At 39.5% G+C, this 17,392-nt stretch overlaps 1 protein-coding gene across 10 annotated transcripts in view; it reads left to right on the top strand.

The window, feature by feature from the left end:
• The window catches only part of beta-Spec (spectrin beta chain), a 636,597-nt gene that overhangs the window by 567,969 nt on the left and 51,236 nt on the right, over positions 1-17,392 (top strand). For 4 of the 10 annotated variants that reach the window (XM_067155510.2, XM_067155507.2, XM_067155509.2 and 1 more), the window contains 4 exons: positions 3,305-3,430; positions 8,658-8,825; positions 9,576-9,669; positions 15,439-15,618. In XM_067155510.2, coding sequence (XP_067011611.1) covers positions 3,305-3,430; positions 8,658-8,825; positions 9,576-9,669; positions 15,439-15,618 — 568 coding nt within the window. The remainder of the gene's footprint in view (positions 1-3,304; positions 3,431-8,657; positions 8,826-9,575; positions 9,670-15,438; positions 15,619-17,392) is intronic. The other 6 variants (XM_067155514.2, XM_067155511.2, XM_067155515.2 and 3 more) reach the window with 3 other exon arrangements.

The following is a 17,392-nucleotide window of genomic DNA, read 5'->3' as shown; positions in this document are numbered from 1 at the left end:
GAAAAGTAAAACAACTCGTGGAGCTTTCAGCGCGACAACTGCTTGCTCACAATGACCTAGTCCTATTCCCCAAATGTAAATTGACCGTGAAAGGACGATGGTTTCATTTGACTGAAGAGATGAAATTGATATGGCATGTGGACACCTTCAAGTGGAAAGCACGTAGGGAGCATTGTATTAACAGAGAACAGGTGAACTTGGAAATATTTTCCGAAGTTGGTTACTTTGAACAGGTCTCGGTGTCTCTTCATAACCATTGAACAACTTAGGAGCCTTATCCAGCACTTGTGGAAATTATTCTATTACTTTCTATGACAATGAGTTATTTTCCCCCACATTCTTTACTCTCCTAGTGTGTTTTTGTTTTAGTAACGCATAGGGATAGTGATCGATAAATCAGGGTGTTGGAAGTTCAAAATCTTAAAGCTAAGGAAAGGTGTTGGGAAGATGGTAATTCTCTCAAATTTGATCATTCAAATTCTGAAGTTCATAATTCGTAAGCTTGGGAAAGGTGTTACTTACTGTGCTGGAGAGTGCTGTGTTACTAAATTTTAATAAACCTTCTATATACTGTAAATATTCCTTAAAATGTAGATGCAACTAAAGTGCACTGGTGGCAGGTGTTAGTATGTGTTGTGCCCGTGTAAGCTAAGGTAAGTGCTTCCTTCATCTTCTTGATGTGAGGTAAGGGCATGTGTTCTGTAGTTACTTGCTTACTTGCTTGTTCACAAATGTGTAGTCTGATCTAGTTTCATGGTATGATATGTCGTGATGTCTAAGAATTAACATCTGTTTTTATGAGAGATCATGTTGTTTACCCGCAGCTTTGCACACATAGAATTCTTTCAGTTTAATGTGAACTTCAATAGCAGCTCAGGTCTGCAGCAGTGCTTTCAGTGCTCTGTGCGAAGCAGTATGTAAAGCTTGTCAGTATGATTGTAGGTGGCAGAAGCAAGACGTATGACAGTCCCTCGACCAGACTTGAGGAAATCTGAACCTTTCCTCACTCACCGAGTAGGAGGGGTAAATCATCTTATCTCCTCACGTGCTTAGTAGAACGTCGGTGAGCTGAATCTGCTGTAGAAGCAGCGTGTGATTTCTTAAACACTTCTTAATGCGATGCTGCTGATTGAAAATGTGTATTGTTGCATTCGTAGTTCATCATTATTAAATTCTATTCCTTACTGTGTAATTGAAGTTTGTAAGATATAAGTTTTTACAATATTGAATCATGCGATTTATATAAAATTTGTAGACTCTGCGCTGGGTTCCAAATGACCTTTTTAACATGCACAAAGTGCAGCTTTTTGGAAAATCGTTAATTACTCGGAAAATATATATGAGGCGTCTAGTATCAAAACCGGCCAAGTCACTCAAGGCATATTTTTCAATATGGACGAAAAACCTGTAGAGACAAAGCAATGATGGTCAGAAAAGATTTTTTTCACAGTTATATCCGTAATGGTTTAATATTTAAGTTCCGCTGTTTTGAGAAATCTAATTCATAATTAACCCATCTTTTTTGTTAATTTAAATTTTGACTTAGCTGTTCTTGTTGCAATTTTGTACAATTTCACAAGGTATGAAAGTATATCTTTCAGTTCACCACTTGGAACAATATCCACGTTACAGCACACAATAATGACAAAATGCGAGCACACCGGAAATAGGATTGCTTGGGCGCCAATGACGGTAAGAAGCCTGCGAATACGTAAATCAGTGTTGCAAACGAACAAAAAACAAAATATTATGACTTCAAAGAATATACATTACAAGGAACTATTTTGCCTACTGATATTATCACATTGTTGCTTAATGTAACAACACAAGATTCCAGACAATAATGCAGCATCATAAAGATTGTCGCTCGTTCCTTGACTTGGCCGGTTTTGAATTCACTGGCTGCATGACTTGGCCGATTCTGTTGCACGACCGAGAATTCAGTGCTCTATAACATGAAGACATGGACGATTTTAAAGCATATTCTTGTTTCACCTGATAGTGCTATACTTCTACTTCAAATTGATAACCTTAACTCATTTTCGTAAATTTTGTGACTTGGCCGGTTTTGATACTAGACGCCTCATATGAACCTAAATAAATTCTAAATCGTGTACAGAATATATTTGCGCCTTTTCTTTGTAAAACTAACAGTTCATTTTGGAAAGAGCATTGCCTAAACAGAGAAACGCAGGACTCCTTTTGTAAAACAGTGACTTCTAAATAGACTCGTGTAAGAGAAGGCTAGGAAAACAGGGAATCTGTCACCAGGGTGATTAGTAGTGACTGCTTTCTGATGGTGAGTGGTTCCTGAGACACAAACCAAACACCCTTGAGTTCAAAGGTGGTCAGATCACATCCCCTAGTTAGATTGACTCAGTTCTACCAGGAGCAAGTTGGCCATGCGGTTAAGGTCGCGCAACTGTGAGCTTTCCCACTGCTGGCAGCCCTGAAGATGATTTTCATGGTTTCGCATTTTCACACCAGGCAAACGTTAAGGCTGTACCTTAAGAAAAAAAAAAATGTCAGAAGTTCACAGTACTAGCAATTAACAAAGATCTCCTTTCTTGTAAAATGCTTTTTCTACTAACTAGTTGCATGCTTTTACACTAATGTTACTGTTGCAAGCACAGTACACTGTATGACTAGCACGTACTGCATGGCACAGTTCAGTGTTTCGCAACCAGTTTTGTGGGAACAATTGAGGCCAAAACAAATGTATTAAATAACCACGGGGTTGAGCTGCTTCTTGATGTGATTTAGAAGGAAACTATAGGGCTAATCCATAAAGTAAAAGTTCACAGAAATGTTGCAATAATGAACCCCACTTGCAGCTGCTTATTCTTTTGTTAATAAGTACAGTAAACTCAAAATGTGTCATTGACATCATAAATTACCTCATTTTCAATTTCTGACCTGTAGTTATTTAATAAAATGTTTGTTTTGGTCTTGATATCTCTAGCAGTAAGTGTATAGTAAAAGTCGAAGGATAAGAGAAGCATTACCTGTTTGGTCGTTACTCATACACCCACTCTGTTATATGGCCTTGCCTTGTTTCAATGGTGATAATGATTAGGTTGCGGAACACTGCTGTAACCATCGCTGTTGCCTTGCCAAGATATTTCATACTCGTCACATGGACAGACTATCAGGACAGATAAAACATTTTAAGTAAAACTTCCTCTGGAATTGTAATATTCAATCACATTGCATGACTTTGTTCATCAGTTTGAGTTTGATAAAGTGCAGTAGTGTAATTGGAAGTGGCTTGAGCATGTATAGATGAATGCATGTTGTGTCCCAGTGCATGCCCCCAGCTCTCCCGGCTCGCAGTCCGACACACCTACTACGCCCACAACCAGGAACCGATCGCAGTCTCAGTTGAGTTCACCGCCGGATTCACCTGCTGCCAATTCCTCCAGCCATATCAGTAAGTATTGTGTGCATTGCCTTGGCTTCTATACCTCTAGCTACAAAGGCTGTTGCAGCAAGCCTTGTCCAGATAAACAAGGGGATTAGGCCAGTCACCCGTCATCGGTCTCGTAGAGACACACCTCGGGCTTTCAAGTTGGGAGCAAAGATTGGTCCCCTAGCCGAGTCTGCCTTCCACTTGCTTTCTCCTTTCTTGGTCAGTTCTCATTTCCTTCTGACCCTTACAGTGTCTGACCTCTTCCATTTTCCTTCTGATTGAGGATGGTTGTCCATTTGTACTTTTCATAAGGCAATAACCACCACCACTCTTACCATCAGTCATCCTTGAAATTGTTTTTATTTTCAGCCCTTAAAAACAGGAACCGAGCAGGTGGCTGTGTGGATAGGGTCGCGCAGCTGTGAGCTTGCAGATAGTGGGTTCGAACCCCACTGTCGGCAGCCCTGAAGATGGTTTTCTGTGGTTTCCCATTTTCACACTAGGAAAATGCTAGGCTGTATCTTAATTAAGATCACAGCCGCTTCCTTCCCACTCCTAGCCCTCTCCATCTCATTGTCGCCATAAGACCTGTCTGGGTCGGTGCGACGCAAAGCAAATTGTAATATATTTTAAATTTTTTTTTTTAAATAAAAAAAAAAAATCAGGAAGGGAAATCACTATCAACTGGCAGTGGCAGAATGTATGTCAATACCTTGTCCTTACACACACAGAAGTTACTCTCTTCAACTCCCCACACTTGTTCTTTGGATAATTCATTTCTTATCTCACAGTCTTTTCAGTTCAAAAAATCTATGCATGACCAGCAATCCATTTTACTCTTTAATGAGAATATGTTGAATACCATATCACTGGTTAAGGAAATAGTTCATATTACCATGATAGGTAAACCTAATTCAATACATCCATATTTCTCTCTCTCTCTCTCTCTCATCAGTTTCTACTGGGTTGGGATGTTTATGGCAACTTTCCAGGTTTCTCCTAAATTATTCTCCTGTATGTCTGTTAGTACAAAATAAGGATCTTCTTGTATAAAATGTAGAATGGTATAATATTGTTGCTAGCTTATATCTTTTCATGCGTAAGTGGGAGATCTAGACCGTATTACCTTTATACATTTGTGGCATGTCCGCAGAGTTGTGCTTGTTGAACAGCCCTTGTAGTTCATACATAAGGTAAGAAAGCGCTATTGTTGATAGTCTCATAGGGTATCTTTCAGTATTGTTGGTTTACAGGAGTTGAAAATTAATAACCTGAGCAGATGAGAATAGCAAAGAGAAATTAGCTTTAGGCTGGCCACATGCTTACTGCTCTTGCTACTTCTTGCTTGGCATAATAGAGTAGCTTCCTTTCCACTAGTGTTATCAGCAAATATTCTTAAAATTATTAACACAAAATACAGTTTTTAACACTAAAAGAAATTAAAAAAAAAAAGAAATCATTGTTTTAACAATGCACCTGACTTTTTTCTTTATCACGGCAAGTAGGTTACGCTAGGACGGATCGAACAGTAACTGTATTTTTTATGAAATATTTTATTGGTAGGAAAGAAATTAAAATTTACAGTGTGTTCCCAATCATGTGGGAAGAGATCAGTGGGTAGGTAATGCACTCCACAGGCACGTCGTCATGGGCTACTCAACATGGGTTGTGCCAAGTAAGGCTCTTCCCATAACTCGTAAACGACTGATCGTATGACATGTTGAGTTACGACTGAAGCCCTGCTTAATCCAAACATAATATAAAATAAATATTGTTCATATGAACTGATTAGGAGGCCGATCTTTTGAGGTGGATAATCTCTCTGTGCTCACACGTGCTATGCACAGGTTTTACAAATGCTTCAACATATGAAACATTTCACCCATCATGACACCAAGTTGAATACAGATCCTTTTTCTGGGAATTTAACACCTGAACTAAAGCATTGACCTTCTTGGAATTTCTTCAGTGGCCCAAAGTGGTGAAAATTAAAATGCGCAAGGTCTGGGCTGTATGATGGGGGATTGACTACTTCGTAATCGTACCTTTAGGTTCAGATAACTTGAAATCAGTCTTGTGCAGTTGGCTGTATGTACTAGGCATATTCAGCTTGGTGTTACCATGGAAGAAATCCCTCGAGAGACTTGGTGTATATGTTGAAAAATACGTAAAAGCTGTGGTTTCCTTGTGCAAATTTTGTTTTTGTTACTAGTAAATTTTGTAAAAAAAAAAAAAAAAAAAAAAAGTGTTGTGTGGTGCTTTTGATCCGTCGTCCTGGTTTCAAACCTGCGAGCAGGAGATTGAACATTCGCTAAGCAGACTATGAATGAACCAGCTTTGCTGCTGAACATTTACAGTGGCAGATCGAATAGAATTTTGCACCGTAACCTTATTGCACTAAATTTGGTCCATGGATTCAGTAAATTGCTATCTGAAGTAGTTTGGAGGCTTTTCTGATATTGAAATATATATAGCGTAGCTTTAAGTGATAGTTAATGCATGATGCATGAAGACTGATCAGCTTCCGCCTTAACAAAGACTTCTGGTGGCAGTAAGTATAACACAAGGCATGGAAATGGTAGCACAACTAATTCCCACGTGGTTATCACAAAATCTAAGTGTTGGATGATTACTGTGTTGTATGTAAAATATTCAGAATGGGAGGGAGTATTGGATTCCTTAGAGACTGTTCAGTATACCCGGATACATGTAGCCAAATTCAGAGATAAACGAGAATGTGTAATTGTTTGCAGGGTAAATTTCTCTAATTGAAATCCATTGAGGGTCCTGGTATGCTGAGTAGCCAAGTTATCTTTGTACGATCCCACAGCTGCTACTTTTCATGGGTAGATCCAAAGACGATATGGTTTATGGTCTCAAGTAGTTAAAAGGAGCTGATTTCATCCAACACTGCAATCCGTGGTAGCTGTTTCTCAGCTCAGGTGGTGGGATCAAATGCCTTGTGTCCCTGTGTTTTCTCAAAGATTATATCTACAACAAGAAGCCATCTTTCCACCTGTATTCAATAGGAATAAAGAATTTCCAAGAAATGATATGAACTGGTCTCAAACTAATTAACTTTACTGTTAGTTGAAGTTGTATGGCAGCTCCTGCAAGCTTGACTTGGGAGGTAAACATTTTTTCATTCCTAAGATACTTTCATGCTGCCATGTTTAATCTCCATAATAATGTCTAATTCCTCTTCTTAATTATACCCATCTCAAACATTTTAGAAGTAATTTTGATGGATTCAATGCTATCAGAAAGCTCTTCATTTTTAAAATTGTTGGCTGTGTTTTAGTTGTATGTATATTGTAACTTGCTTCTCAGCTTTACATATATACTTCAAGTTTTACAGACTTAAACTCTATATTTTAAAACATGTGAACTTTAATTCTTTACACTATTTTACGTATAATTTTTGTCAAAACTACATAATTTTGAATATAAGCCTCTTGCACTTGGCCTATCAGCAAAGGTCTGTTGTAAGGAGGCCAAAATATTTCAGTATAATTTTGCAGTCAGAATATTAAAAAATCACCACATAAACAGTTTACCAAATATTCAAAATAAAAGAATCTTGCTAATACATAAAAACTATGAAAATTAAATTGATATCTTTATGATTTGTGTACTGCAATTCACTTGTGAGGTATCGCCACAGTCTAATATATATACAGTCGCGAAGCTCTAATAAGAGGAAGGTTCATCCACTTGACAGCTGGAGCGACACTAGCACCTCTAGCAGTGAGGTAGAGGCAATTTGCTAGCAAACAGGGAACGAATTACCACTAACTTCTGAACCATTCATGCAAATAATGTCCTGACAAGGTTATTGTAATCCTTATGAAATAGTGGAGGAGGTCAAACAATTTATTTCGATGAGGAGTTCGAGGATGATATTGAAATATTTATTTAATCTTAAGGAGTTATGTTTTTTTACTGCGGACTATAACATAAAATCACTTCTAGAGGGCAACTGGTTTGAAATAGGTATATACCATCGGACTTTTTCGTAGAGGTTTTTGTACGCTTACACTTGCGGTCTACCGACATCGAACCTGCCAAGTTGGGCTAATAAGGCCAGCGCTCTACCATGGTTGGTCACTTGCTTTCTTGGCTTACGCTGCGTAAACAGTCAACGATAGACCCCAAGTGTAAGCGTACGAATTGTAGAGCATAGAAACCTATACAGAAAAGTCCTTGATGGTATATACCTATTTCGAACCGGTTGCCCTCTAAAAGCGATTTTATGTTATAGTCCACGGTGAAGAAAAATAACTCCTTAAGATTAAATAAATATTTCGATATTATCCTCGAAATCCTCACCGATATAAATTGTTTGACCTCCTCCACTATTTCATAAGGATTACAATAACCTTGTCAGGACATTATTTGCATGAATGGTTCAGAAGTTATGACCATTTTAGACTGTAGTGGTAATTTGTTCCCTGTTGTCTGCTAGAAAGTTGCCTCTACTTCGCCGCTTGGAGCACTGTAGTTGCCTCGGATGAAAATCATCAGAGCATTAGACTGTGGTATCGCTGCGCATCCGGTGTCGGATTCACTGAGCGTCTGTGACTTCACTTTCCACACAGTCGGAATCGCTTTCAGCAGTAAAATCTCAGACTATCAGCCTTGAACTTGGTCCAGCCATTCATATGTAGGAAAGGAATTTTTTTAAATTAAAAAAAAAAAAAATGATGGTTTGGGGAAGAAGAAACACATGAACTATCAACAAAACTAATTCTGAATTAAACCTGCAACAAAACCAAATTAATGTATTCGTAAGACAAGCAAAATCAGATTCTCTCGATGACAACTTCGAACTGCTTGGACATAAACATTCATGGTTTAATTTAATTAGTCAAAAATGAAAACACTTTGTAGGACTGGTGGATCAGTCTTTTAAGTAAACTGTAAACTCTTAAGGTACCATCCTGAAACTGCTAAATATGACAGACAATATACATGCATACACTGTGAGAGTTCTCGCCGGGGGAAGTGTAGCCAAGAATACCACATTTACAGCTTGAGTGTTTCCACTCAGGTTTTCTCAGTGACACTGACAGTCAGGGTACATTGTATACTGTACTCCTTCCAGAAAGAGGATAGGCTAGTTTCACACTTCCTTATAGTTGTTTACCTCTGGGTCAAGTGTTGGAAGGTGAGAAAGGTGGTTTATCATAAGATTCAATCTTTGAGAACACTCGAGTGTTACTGACATATGTTGCGTGCCTTGGAGCAGCACCTAGGCTGAGCGTTAAAGATGGAGCGCAGTCCTTGGATCGTAAGAAAGACCGCTCTCGCTCCAAATCGCCCTTCAGGAGCTTCCGATGGAAGAAGTCTGGGGCACCCAAGAGCCCTTCAGCTGGTGCCCACAGCGATGATGAGTCAAACCTTGAGAGGGCAGCTGGTGAGTTAATTTTTGTTTTGTTTTTCATTTTAAAACAAGTTTTGATGCCCCAGCACAGTTTAAGGTGAATGAGGATACCAAATAAATACATTTGTCAATTCCGGGAATAAACAAAAGGATTTTACAGAGCCATGTTTTAAAACCTATTTGTAATAAGATTCTATGCAGGCATATGCAAACTTCTTCATACTCGGTGTTTTGGTGTTTCCAGGAACGAAAGCATTTTTTGTTGAAATGTTTTGTTATAGAAGAGGCACAGAAATTGTCTTCTCAGTTATAAGAGTGATAAGGAGTTTGCATGTACCTTGCCGGATAGTCTCCTACTGTTCTTCTGATTCTGAATTCTACTTCATAGTTTTTCAGTCCAGGACCTTATAAGATGCTGCACAGACTATAATTTACTTTCATTTCTTTCCTCTTAAGGTCAATGTATGCAGAAAGTATTTGATCACAAGAAATTCTTGTTTGGTGTGTTTTCTTATTGTAGATGTCTTTCTTCCAGGTTCAGCTTCATTATCTTGGATGTTTTCAAATGTTCTTCACCTGACAATTCTTATGCTGACTTTTAGTATTTTCATAGTTTTACTTGTGTTTAGATGGCATGAGCATGTTTATCTTGAATTTTCAGAATGCAATTTCTAAAAACTGATAGTGAAGTATATTAAAAAGTATTGTTCTGTATGGAGCATGTTGTAGAAAGTAAACAGTGGAGAATCATTCAGTTCGTTTAATATAAATATCATTCCACAGAACGGCCAAGCCCAGGTGCAGAGGAGGAGCACATGGAGGGCTTGCTGGTGAGGAAACACGAGTGGGAGAACACTACCAAAAAGGCATCTAACAGGTGGGTAGCTAGAGAGCAGGCAGCAGCCGCTCAGCCCATGTACATACTCTGAGCACTTCAACATGCCTTAAAAACTGACCGACTGGAGTACACAATAACCATCTACGGTAAATCTATTATCACACTAGGCCAATACAGTGCAGGCAAAATAGCTCTGAGCAAACGACACACCTAGCGCTTGCTTGCTTGCTTTAAGATTCTTCATCCTCCTTTTTTCCCCCAATGCAGGTCCTGACGGTTCAGGGCACTTCTCTCCTTCCACCATTGCTCTTTGTTCAATCAATCCAACTTGTTGTAGGTCTCCCTCTCGCTCTTTGCTGCCTCAAACTTCATCTCCATCCTCATTACATGTCCAAACTATCTTATCAATTCTCTCAGACTCGCTTCCCAACTTCTTTGTTTCCTATCGTACTTCTTAGGTATGTCATTTCACTGGCTTGAATTCTACTCTCCGCCCTACTTGTATTGTCCAGGTCTCAGCTGCAAGAGTCAGTATGGGTACACTTTGTAAATTATCTCTTTACACTTCCTTGGTACTTCCCTATTCCAGATAAAGTTTCTTACGCTCTAGTAGAATGCATTGCTCTATTCCACCATCTTGCTTAATCCAGCCTTGTATTCTGCATTTATTCACTCTCTAGGTATTTGAATTGACCATTTTCATAATCTGCTGTGAGCTTGCATCCAGGAGATACTGGGTTCGAATCCCACTGCAGCAGCCCTGAAGATGGTTTTCTGTGGTTTCCCATTTTCACACCAGGCAAATGCTGGGGCTGTACCTCAAGGCCACGGTCGCTTCCTTCCAACTCCGAGGTCTTTCCTATCCCATCGTCGCCATAAGACCTATCTGTGTCGGTTCGACGTAAAGCCACTACAAAAAAAAAAAATCATAATGCCTTTTCCTTGGCTCTTTCTCCCCTTGATATCACCATGCCTTTCTCTGCACCGATTTAATACCATATTTTTCAATTATCTTGTTCGGTGCATCAGGTTGTTCTTGCACTACTTTGCTGTTCGTTCCCCAGACCACAATACCGTCTGCAAATATTAATACAGTGAAATACCATTATAAGAAAATTTTGTGGACCTCAGAAATTAATTTGTTATAGTGAAATTTTGTTATACCGAAATAAGTCGATTCTTAAGAACTCTCCTGTTATATCCATTGCAGGATCTAATTACTTCAGCATGAATTTACAGTTAAAAGATGATAGTATAATTAGGATATTTGCACACAAAGTAATAATAATATACAATAATTGCAAGAGATTTTCTGTAAATTTTCAGCATATCAACTTTTTTGTTGTTCCAATGTATTCTGGATTTTTTTAAGTCTGATTTTTTTCTGAACACCCCAGACGCTAAAGAACATTCAGGATGGTCACAAATCACCCCTACATGAATTTAATACAGATTCTGGCACATCACTTCATGGCAGAAGAAAATTTTGAAGACTACATGCCATGTTTGTTGCCTGCACAAGTCAAAGCTATAAACGTTTATATTGGTATTAAGAGGAAGATGTCTCGAAGTGTGGGGATTACTCATTCGGAACAAACATTTCAGATTCCCTATGGGAATCAACATTCCGTAACATCTTCCTTTTGCAGTTAATCATCGCATGGACTTGCATCATTCTGTCTGCCACAGTCTTATCAGTGATTTCTTTCTGCACTATCCCATCACAATCTAGGTTGACGTAGTCAGCAAGATTCACACTTGTCGGCATATCCACCTTTTTACACAAACTCTTCCAGTTTTCCTCTGTTTCTGTATCATGCAACACTTCCACTTTCTGTGATGTCTTGATCATAAACTGCTTTAGCTTTTCTAAAGCAGTTTGCAACGATTCTTCTTTCAGTGATCTCCATGCAGCACAGAACATAAATCCAGTATGTTGACACTGTCTCTCCAAGGCAATATTACACCGGAAATTGGTTTTTCATTTGTGTTTTTTTCCCAAGAAATTAATCCTACATAATGAGGTATTCCATAACTCAATAAAATATGAATTTGCTGTAAAAATAAGTAATGATTTTCACATGCTGTTGGGTAGGCAACCTGCCGATCAGAATTGGCATTTGGTTTGCTTGCCTTCCCCTGATATTACAGTGGAACCTCGATTCTCCGTTTTCGGAGGGACCACGGAAAAAAAGCGTACAACACGGGAAAACGGAAAATACGGGAACGAATGAACCATCAACAATTTGGCTAAACATCACAAAAAAGAAATATGTACACTTACAATCTTACAAACACTCCTAAACCAAACTACAGCCCCAATGGGCCTTCCGCCTATCAAGCGACCGCTGCTTGGTCCGAAGACCTGCAGATTACGAGGTGACGCATGGTCAGTGACAAATCCTCTCATTAAATAGCGCCTCAATTAAAGGTAATCGTAGAATGAGTGAACCTGAAACCAGCCCTCATATCGGGTAAAAATGCCTGACCTGGCCGGGAATTGAACCCGGGCCCTCTGGGTGAAAGGCAGGCAAGTTCGACCGCGGGGCCGGCTTCAAAGTTTCGAAACTTTACATTCAGTTTTACCAAGGAAACTTCGTCAGTTTACTCTGAAAACTTCTTTCAGTTCAGCAACTTTGATCAGTCAAACTGTTCGAAAAACCTAATAACACCAAGCCAAACAACAATCAACCACAAGTAGTTTGCAATTCTCTAATCTAATAAAATAAAGCACATTGGATACAAAAGCGCCCAACATGATGGCGAAATCCCTTTTTTTAATTTTTTATCTTCCATTGTAATTTGGCCACCGGCATACTGCTCATAGTCAGTTTATGGAAATCTTGTACCACGTAAATTAGGCCTACATCGACTTTGTTAACTCGAGTATGGTTTCCAATGTAAGTATAGATTCTCAAGTTTTTGAATGCATTATATTCAATTCTGCCCGTCACTAATGACAATCAAATTCGAAAGAAAAAAATATCAAAATTTCCTAAATTACGGTTATTCGCGACCTTGGGCTCAGCTGGAAAGCGCGCTCACTGTAAAAGTCGGTACGAGTGCGAAATGATAAAAAGTTTTTAAATGTAATGTGTGCAGCTAAAACAACTGCGGTTTTTATAACATTTTAACACAAAAACGTGAAATTCCCAGTCTTATATTAGGACCAAAACAATAATAGGCAATCGCAGAACCTCCTATGGCTTTATGTATATATGTAAGGTGCAACACCTGTTCTGGTCTCGATAATATCAAAATACTAAATTTGTGTTACTTAAGAAGAAGCAGTTTTGATTCCCGCCTGGAATCTCAATGACTATACAGTGCCCTGAGGGAAGTGCCGAAAACCTGTTTGGCAATACACTCAAAAAAAGTAAGAATAAACATCTAACAGTGGACATAATGTAGACAAACATTTGATGAAACTCGTTCCGTCTTCAAGTAGAGCTGTCGAAATGTGCTCTGTCTCCTTCCAACAGTTGTGGACACACTCTGCTTTATGATTGCGATGCTAAGATGGTCCCTTATGCAAGTTAACTGCCGATTGCTTTTCCAGTATAGTACTTCCTCAAATTACCGCAATGACGGGGCGTTAACACCAAGATCCATAAGTATGCCGTAGTCCTCCTTTCCTGAGATATAGTTTCTTGAAAAATGCGTGATCTAGGATTTTGCGTTGATGGGACTGAAATTTCTGGACGGTTGATAGGGGAAATAGTTTCTTCGAGGAACGGATAATGCGGGGTTGTCACAATGTGATTTAATTAGGATGCTCGCAGGACTACATAATTTGAATGAATAATATGGGAAAACGTTTCTGGGAACGTATAATCGAGGTTCTACTGTACAAAATGTTAGTTTCACCTACTGCGTGTTCTAATGAGTGTGCTGTCTGCTATTGGTTGCATACAAATGTGTAGTACAAAATGCTTGGTAACTAAAAATAGGACGATTGCAATTATATTTTGAAAATGTAGTTAAATATAGAAATATTAATTCGTTATACTGAAAGTTCAAAATTCATTAAAATGAAATATTTTAACACACACTTTTGCAGTTCTGAGCATTTCAGTTTTATATTGGTGTTCATTACAGCTACATTTTACTGTAACTTTATCTCCCCATTTACACGTGCTTCCTTAGTCTCCTTTATAATTTCCTCCTTAGTCATTAGAAACAAAAGAGCTGATAGTACCCTCCTCTGTCTTAGTTTTCATTTCTAAACCAGTTTGTCTTCCCTACCGACGTCTGTACGCTGCTGATGCAGTTGTTGTACATTGCTTGCACCATTGCTTACAGTTTGTGTACCCTGTTTCCCAAACCCTCTTCCTGGGAACACTATTATATACCTTTGTTTAGATTTATGAATATCATGACTAGATTCTGTCCATATTCCCAATTCTTTTCCATTTATTGTCCACTGTAGAACTTCCACTTCTAAAGCCATCCTGTTCCTCTTGCAACTCTTTCTTCTTATTTTCCTCTCTAATATCCCTTCCAGTATTTTTGCCATTTGTGAAGGGTGTGATTCCCCTATAATTATTACATACTCTTTTGTTCCCCTTAAAGGATATATTGCTATTTCCTCTCCCCAGTCTTCTGGCACACGTCTCTGTTTCCATATGCACTTCAATAATCTGTACACCCATTGTAGTCCAACAGGTCCAGCAGCCTTTTCCACACTTATTTCATTCATTCCTGGTGCATTACCCATTTTCATTTTACACACTGCTAATTCTATCTCCATTCTTACATAGCCTTCTACTCTTGAGTCATCACACCGTATTACTACTGTCTTTGCAGTTTCTCATATTCAGGAGTTCATCAAAATACTCCTCTTCTTCTGGATTTGTTTTCAACTCTCCACCTTCCTCTTTCATCAGCTTTCTATGAACTCCTTTCCTATTACTAAATACAATTCCATACAGCATGTTTTTACTGCCAACTCCATCTGTTTACGTCTTTAGTGTAAATTCTTACTAATTTTTCTTCTATAATAATTTCTTAAATTTCGTTTTATTATCAAAATGCTCGCTTTTGATTTTTGCTTTTTCTTATTTTTATATATCTTTATTCTTTCCTTGTCGAGATTTCTTTCGCTGCTTATCACCTCATTCCATCACGGTGCCTCGATGTTCTACCACAGGCACTCTCTGCCGCGCTTTTAAAGTTGGCCCTTTCATCTTCCACATTTCCTACTTTGAGATTACTACTACAAACACCACCCTCTAAACTAGGACACAACTACCCTCAATTTAAATGCAACGTTAAAGATTTTGGAGACCGAGCTCGATAGCTGCAGTCGCTTAAGTGCGGCCAGTATCCAGTATTTGGGAGATAGTAGGTTCGAACCCCACTGTCGGCAGCCCTGAAAATGGTTTTCCATGGTTTCCCATTTTCACACCAGGCAAATGCTGGGGCTGTACCTTAATTAAGGCCACGGCCGCTTCCTTCCCACTCCTAGCCCTTCCCTGTTCCATCGTCGCCATAAGACCTATCTGTGTCGGCGCGACTTAAAGCAAAAAAAAAAAAAAATCTCTTCTTAGTGGAATATCCGATACTATGGCACTACAGTTTGATTTGTGGCAGTAGTTTTGTTTTCGTCTGGGCTCTCTAATATTTTTGACAGTTGCTATTGCATGTGTGGCAACAAGGTGCTATTCAAAATTATTTCTGAAGTTGTCAAAATTAAGCCTAACGTTTTATTACACACGCATAAGAGAAAACAAAGTATGGGTTGGTATATTGCTCTTTGGATCCAGTTTAGAGAATCTCAGAACCCTGGCTTGATCTTGTTTGTCGCAGGTCGTGGGACAAAATCTACGTTGTGCTTCGCAGCAATCTTCTGATGTTCTACAAAGATCAGAAGACCTATAAGACTACTCCAGACAGCTATTTCAAGAACGAGAACCCCATCGACCTGCGGGGTGGCTCCACAGTTGTGGCAAGCGACTACACCAAGAAGAAACATGTCTTCAGGATCAAGTGAGTTCCCCTGACATTGGTTTTATTCTCTCTCCAAATAATCTGTACTCTCTTGTCAGTAAAAATAGCTCTCAGAGTTTACCCAACGGTAAATTCTTCAAAATTAGACATTTTCAAGTGGGTCACATTTCAGACAGCAGCCCTGAAGCTGATGATGTGTGGTTTCCCATTTTCACACCTGTCAAATGCTGGGGCTGTACCTTAATCAAGGCCATGGTCGCTTCCTCCCACTTCTAGGCCTTTACTATCCTAGTGTCACCATAAGACTTATTTGTGCAACGTACAGAATTTTTTTTTTTTTTTAAGTTAAGGCTTTGAATTTAGCAGTAGTGAAAAATGTGTGGAATGTTAAAAATACGCCATTCAAAAAAATTAGGGGAACATGTTTTGCGCCTGGTATGTGAATGTTAAATGGTATATGGGGTTCCAATGGTTGTACAGCATACCTTGAGACCTTAGCTACTCAGGATATGTCAAATAATCAAAGTTATACTCCATATGTAGGCGTAACCATGCATTAAACTGTCAGGTGACCCCTAAAAAAAAATACTGAATAGCGTTGCGTCCGTGTATCTTTGTGAGGTACACAAGCTACTGCGATCATTTGATCACGTATGTAAACCAGCACATCCCATGAGACATCTTAACGAGGTGCAAGTCTCAAGGGCAGTCGCTTTGATCCAGGAAGGATGGACTTTTCATCGTGTTCTTGTGGATGTCAATGTCTCTCCGTCAGTTATTCAACCCTTGTGGAATCGCTCCTATGAGACAGGCCAGTTCACAAGGAGGGTTGGACAACGTCATGGATGCATGACAACCCCACAGGACGACAGATATCCAACCATCTGTGCGTAGCGGCATCATTCAGCAACTGCCAGAGAACTGCAACAAGACCTCAGGAGGGTCATTAGAGTCGGTGTCTGAGTAGACAGTAAGGAACAGGTTGAGAAGTGTCCTTACGACCCAGGCATCCTGTTAGAGTGCCCCGTTTAATGCAGCAACATCGTGCAGCTCGCCTTCTGTTTGCCCATACCCACATCAAGTGGCAACTTCGCCAATGGAGACGTGTAATACAGATGTTGATTCCCAAAGGGAATTTAAAATATTTGTCCCGAATGAGCAAATTTATAATACCAATATAATGGTCTGTTATTGGACATTATAAATTTTCCAGCTAACTCATTCTTGGTTGCCTGCGTTTCACCCTCGTGTGCTAAGTTAGGCTCATCAGTTGGGACTTAGCACACCACCCAAGACGCAAGGCTAGTGCATACCGTGGAGGCCACTGCATAGGCTACTTGAAGCCACCAGCAGTGCCAATGCACTATGAGAGCTATGTCTCATTTCCAAAAATTGATGCCTGCCTGGCCATCAGATAATACAGATAATGCGGACCATTATATTGGTATTAATGGAGACCTGTGTTTTTCACAGACGAGTCCAGATTTTCCGTGACACAGCGTGATGGATGTCAACGTGTATGGAGTCGCCATGGTGAGCAGTACATGTCAAATGTTGTCCAGGAAGGCGACAGATTCGGACAAGGTTCTGTGATGGTGTGGGGTGGCATCAGTATTGATGGCCGTACGGATCTTGTCGTCGTCCGTGGTAATCTTACCGCTGTGGGGTACATCGAGCAGATACTGCTACACCATATGTTGGTTGCTGCATACGGTGTTGGCCCTGAATTTGTACTTGTGCACAACGATGCCAGGGCTCATGTAGTGCGCATCACCTGAGCTGTCTTGCGAGAACTGAACATTCAAGAGTTGGA

The sequence above is a fragment of the Anabrus simplex genome, chromosome 11, assembly GCF_040414725.1.
Source record: "Anabrus simplex isolate iqAnaSimp1 chromosome 11, ASM4041472v1, whole genome shotgun sequence".
Taxonomy (NCBI): domain Eukaryota; kingdom Metazoa; phylum Arthropoda; class Insecta; order Orthoptera; family Tettigoniidae; genus Anabrus; species Anabrus simplex.
The sequence above is the reverse complement of the archived record's forward strand: the minus strand, read 5'-3'. Positions and strand labels throughout refer to the sequence as shown.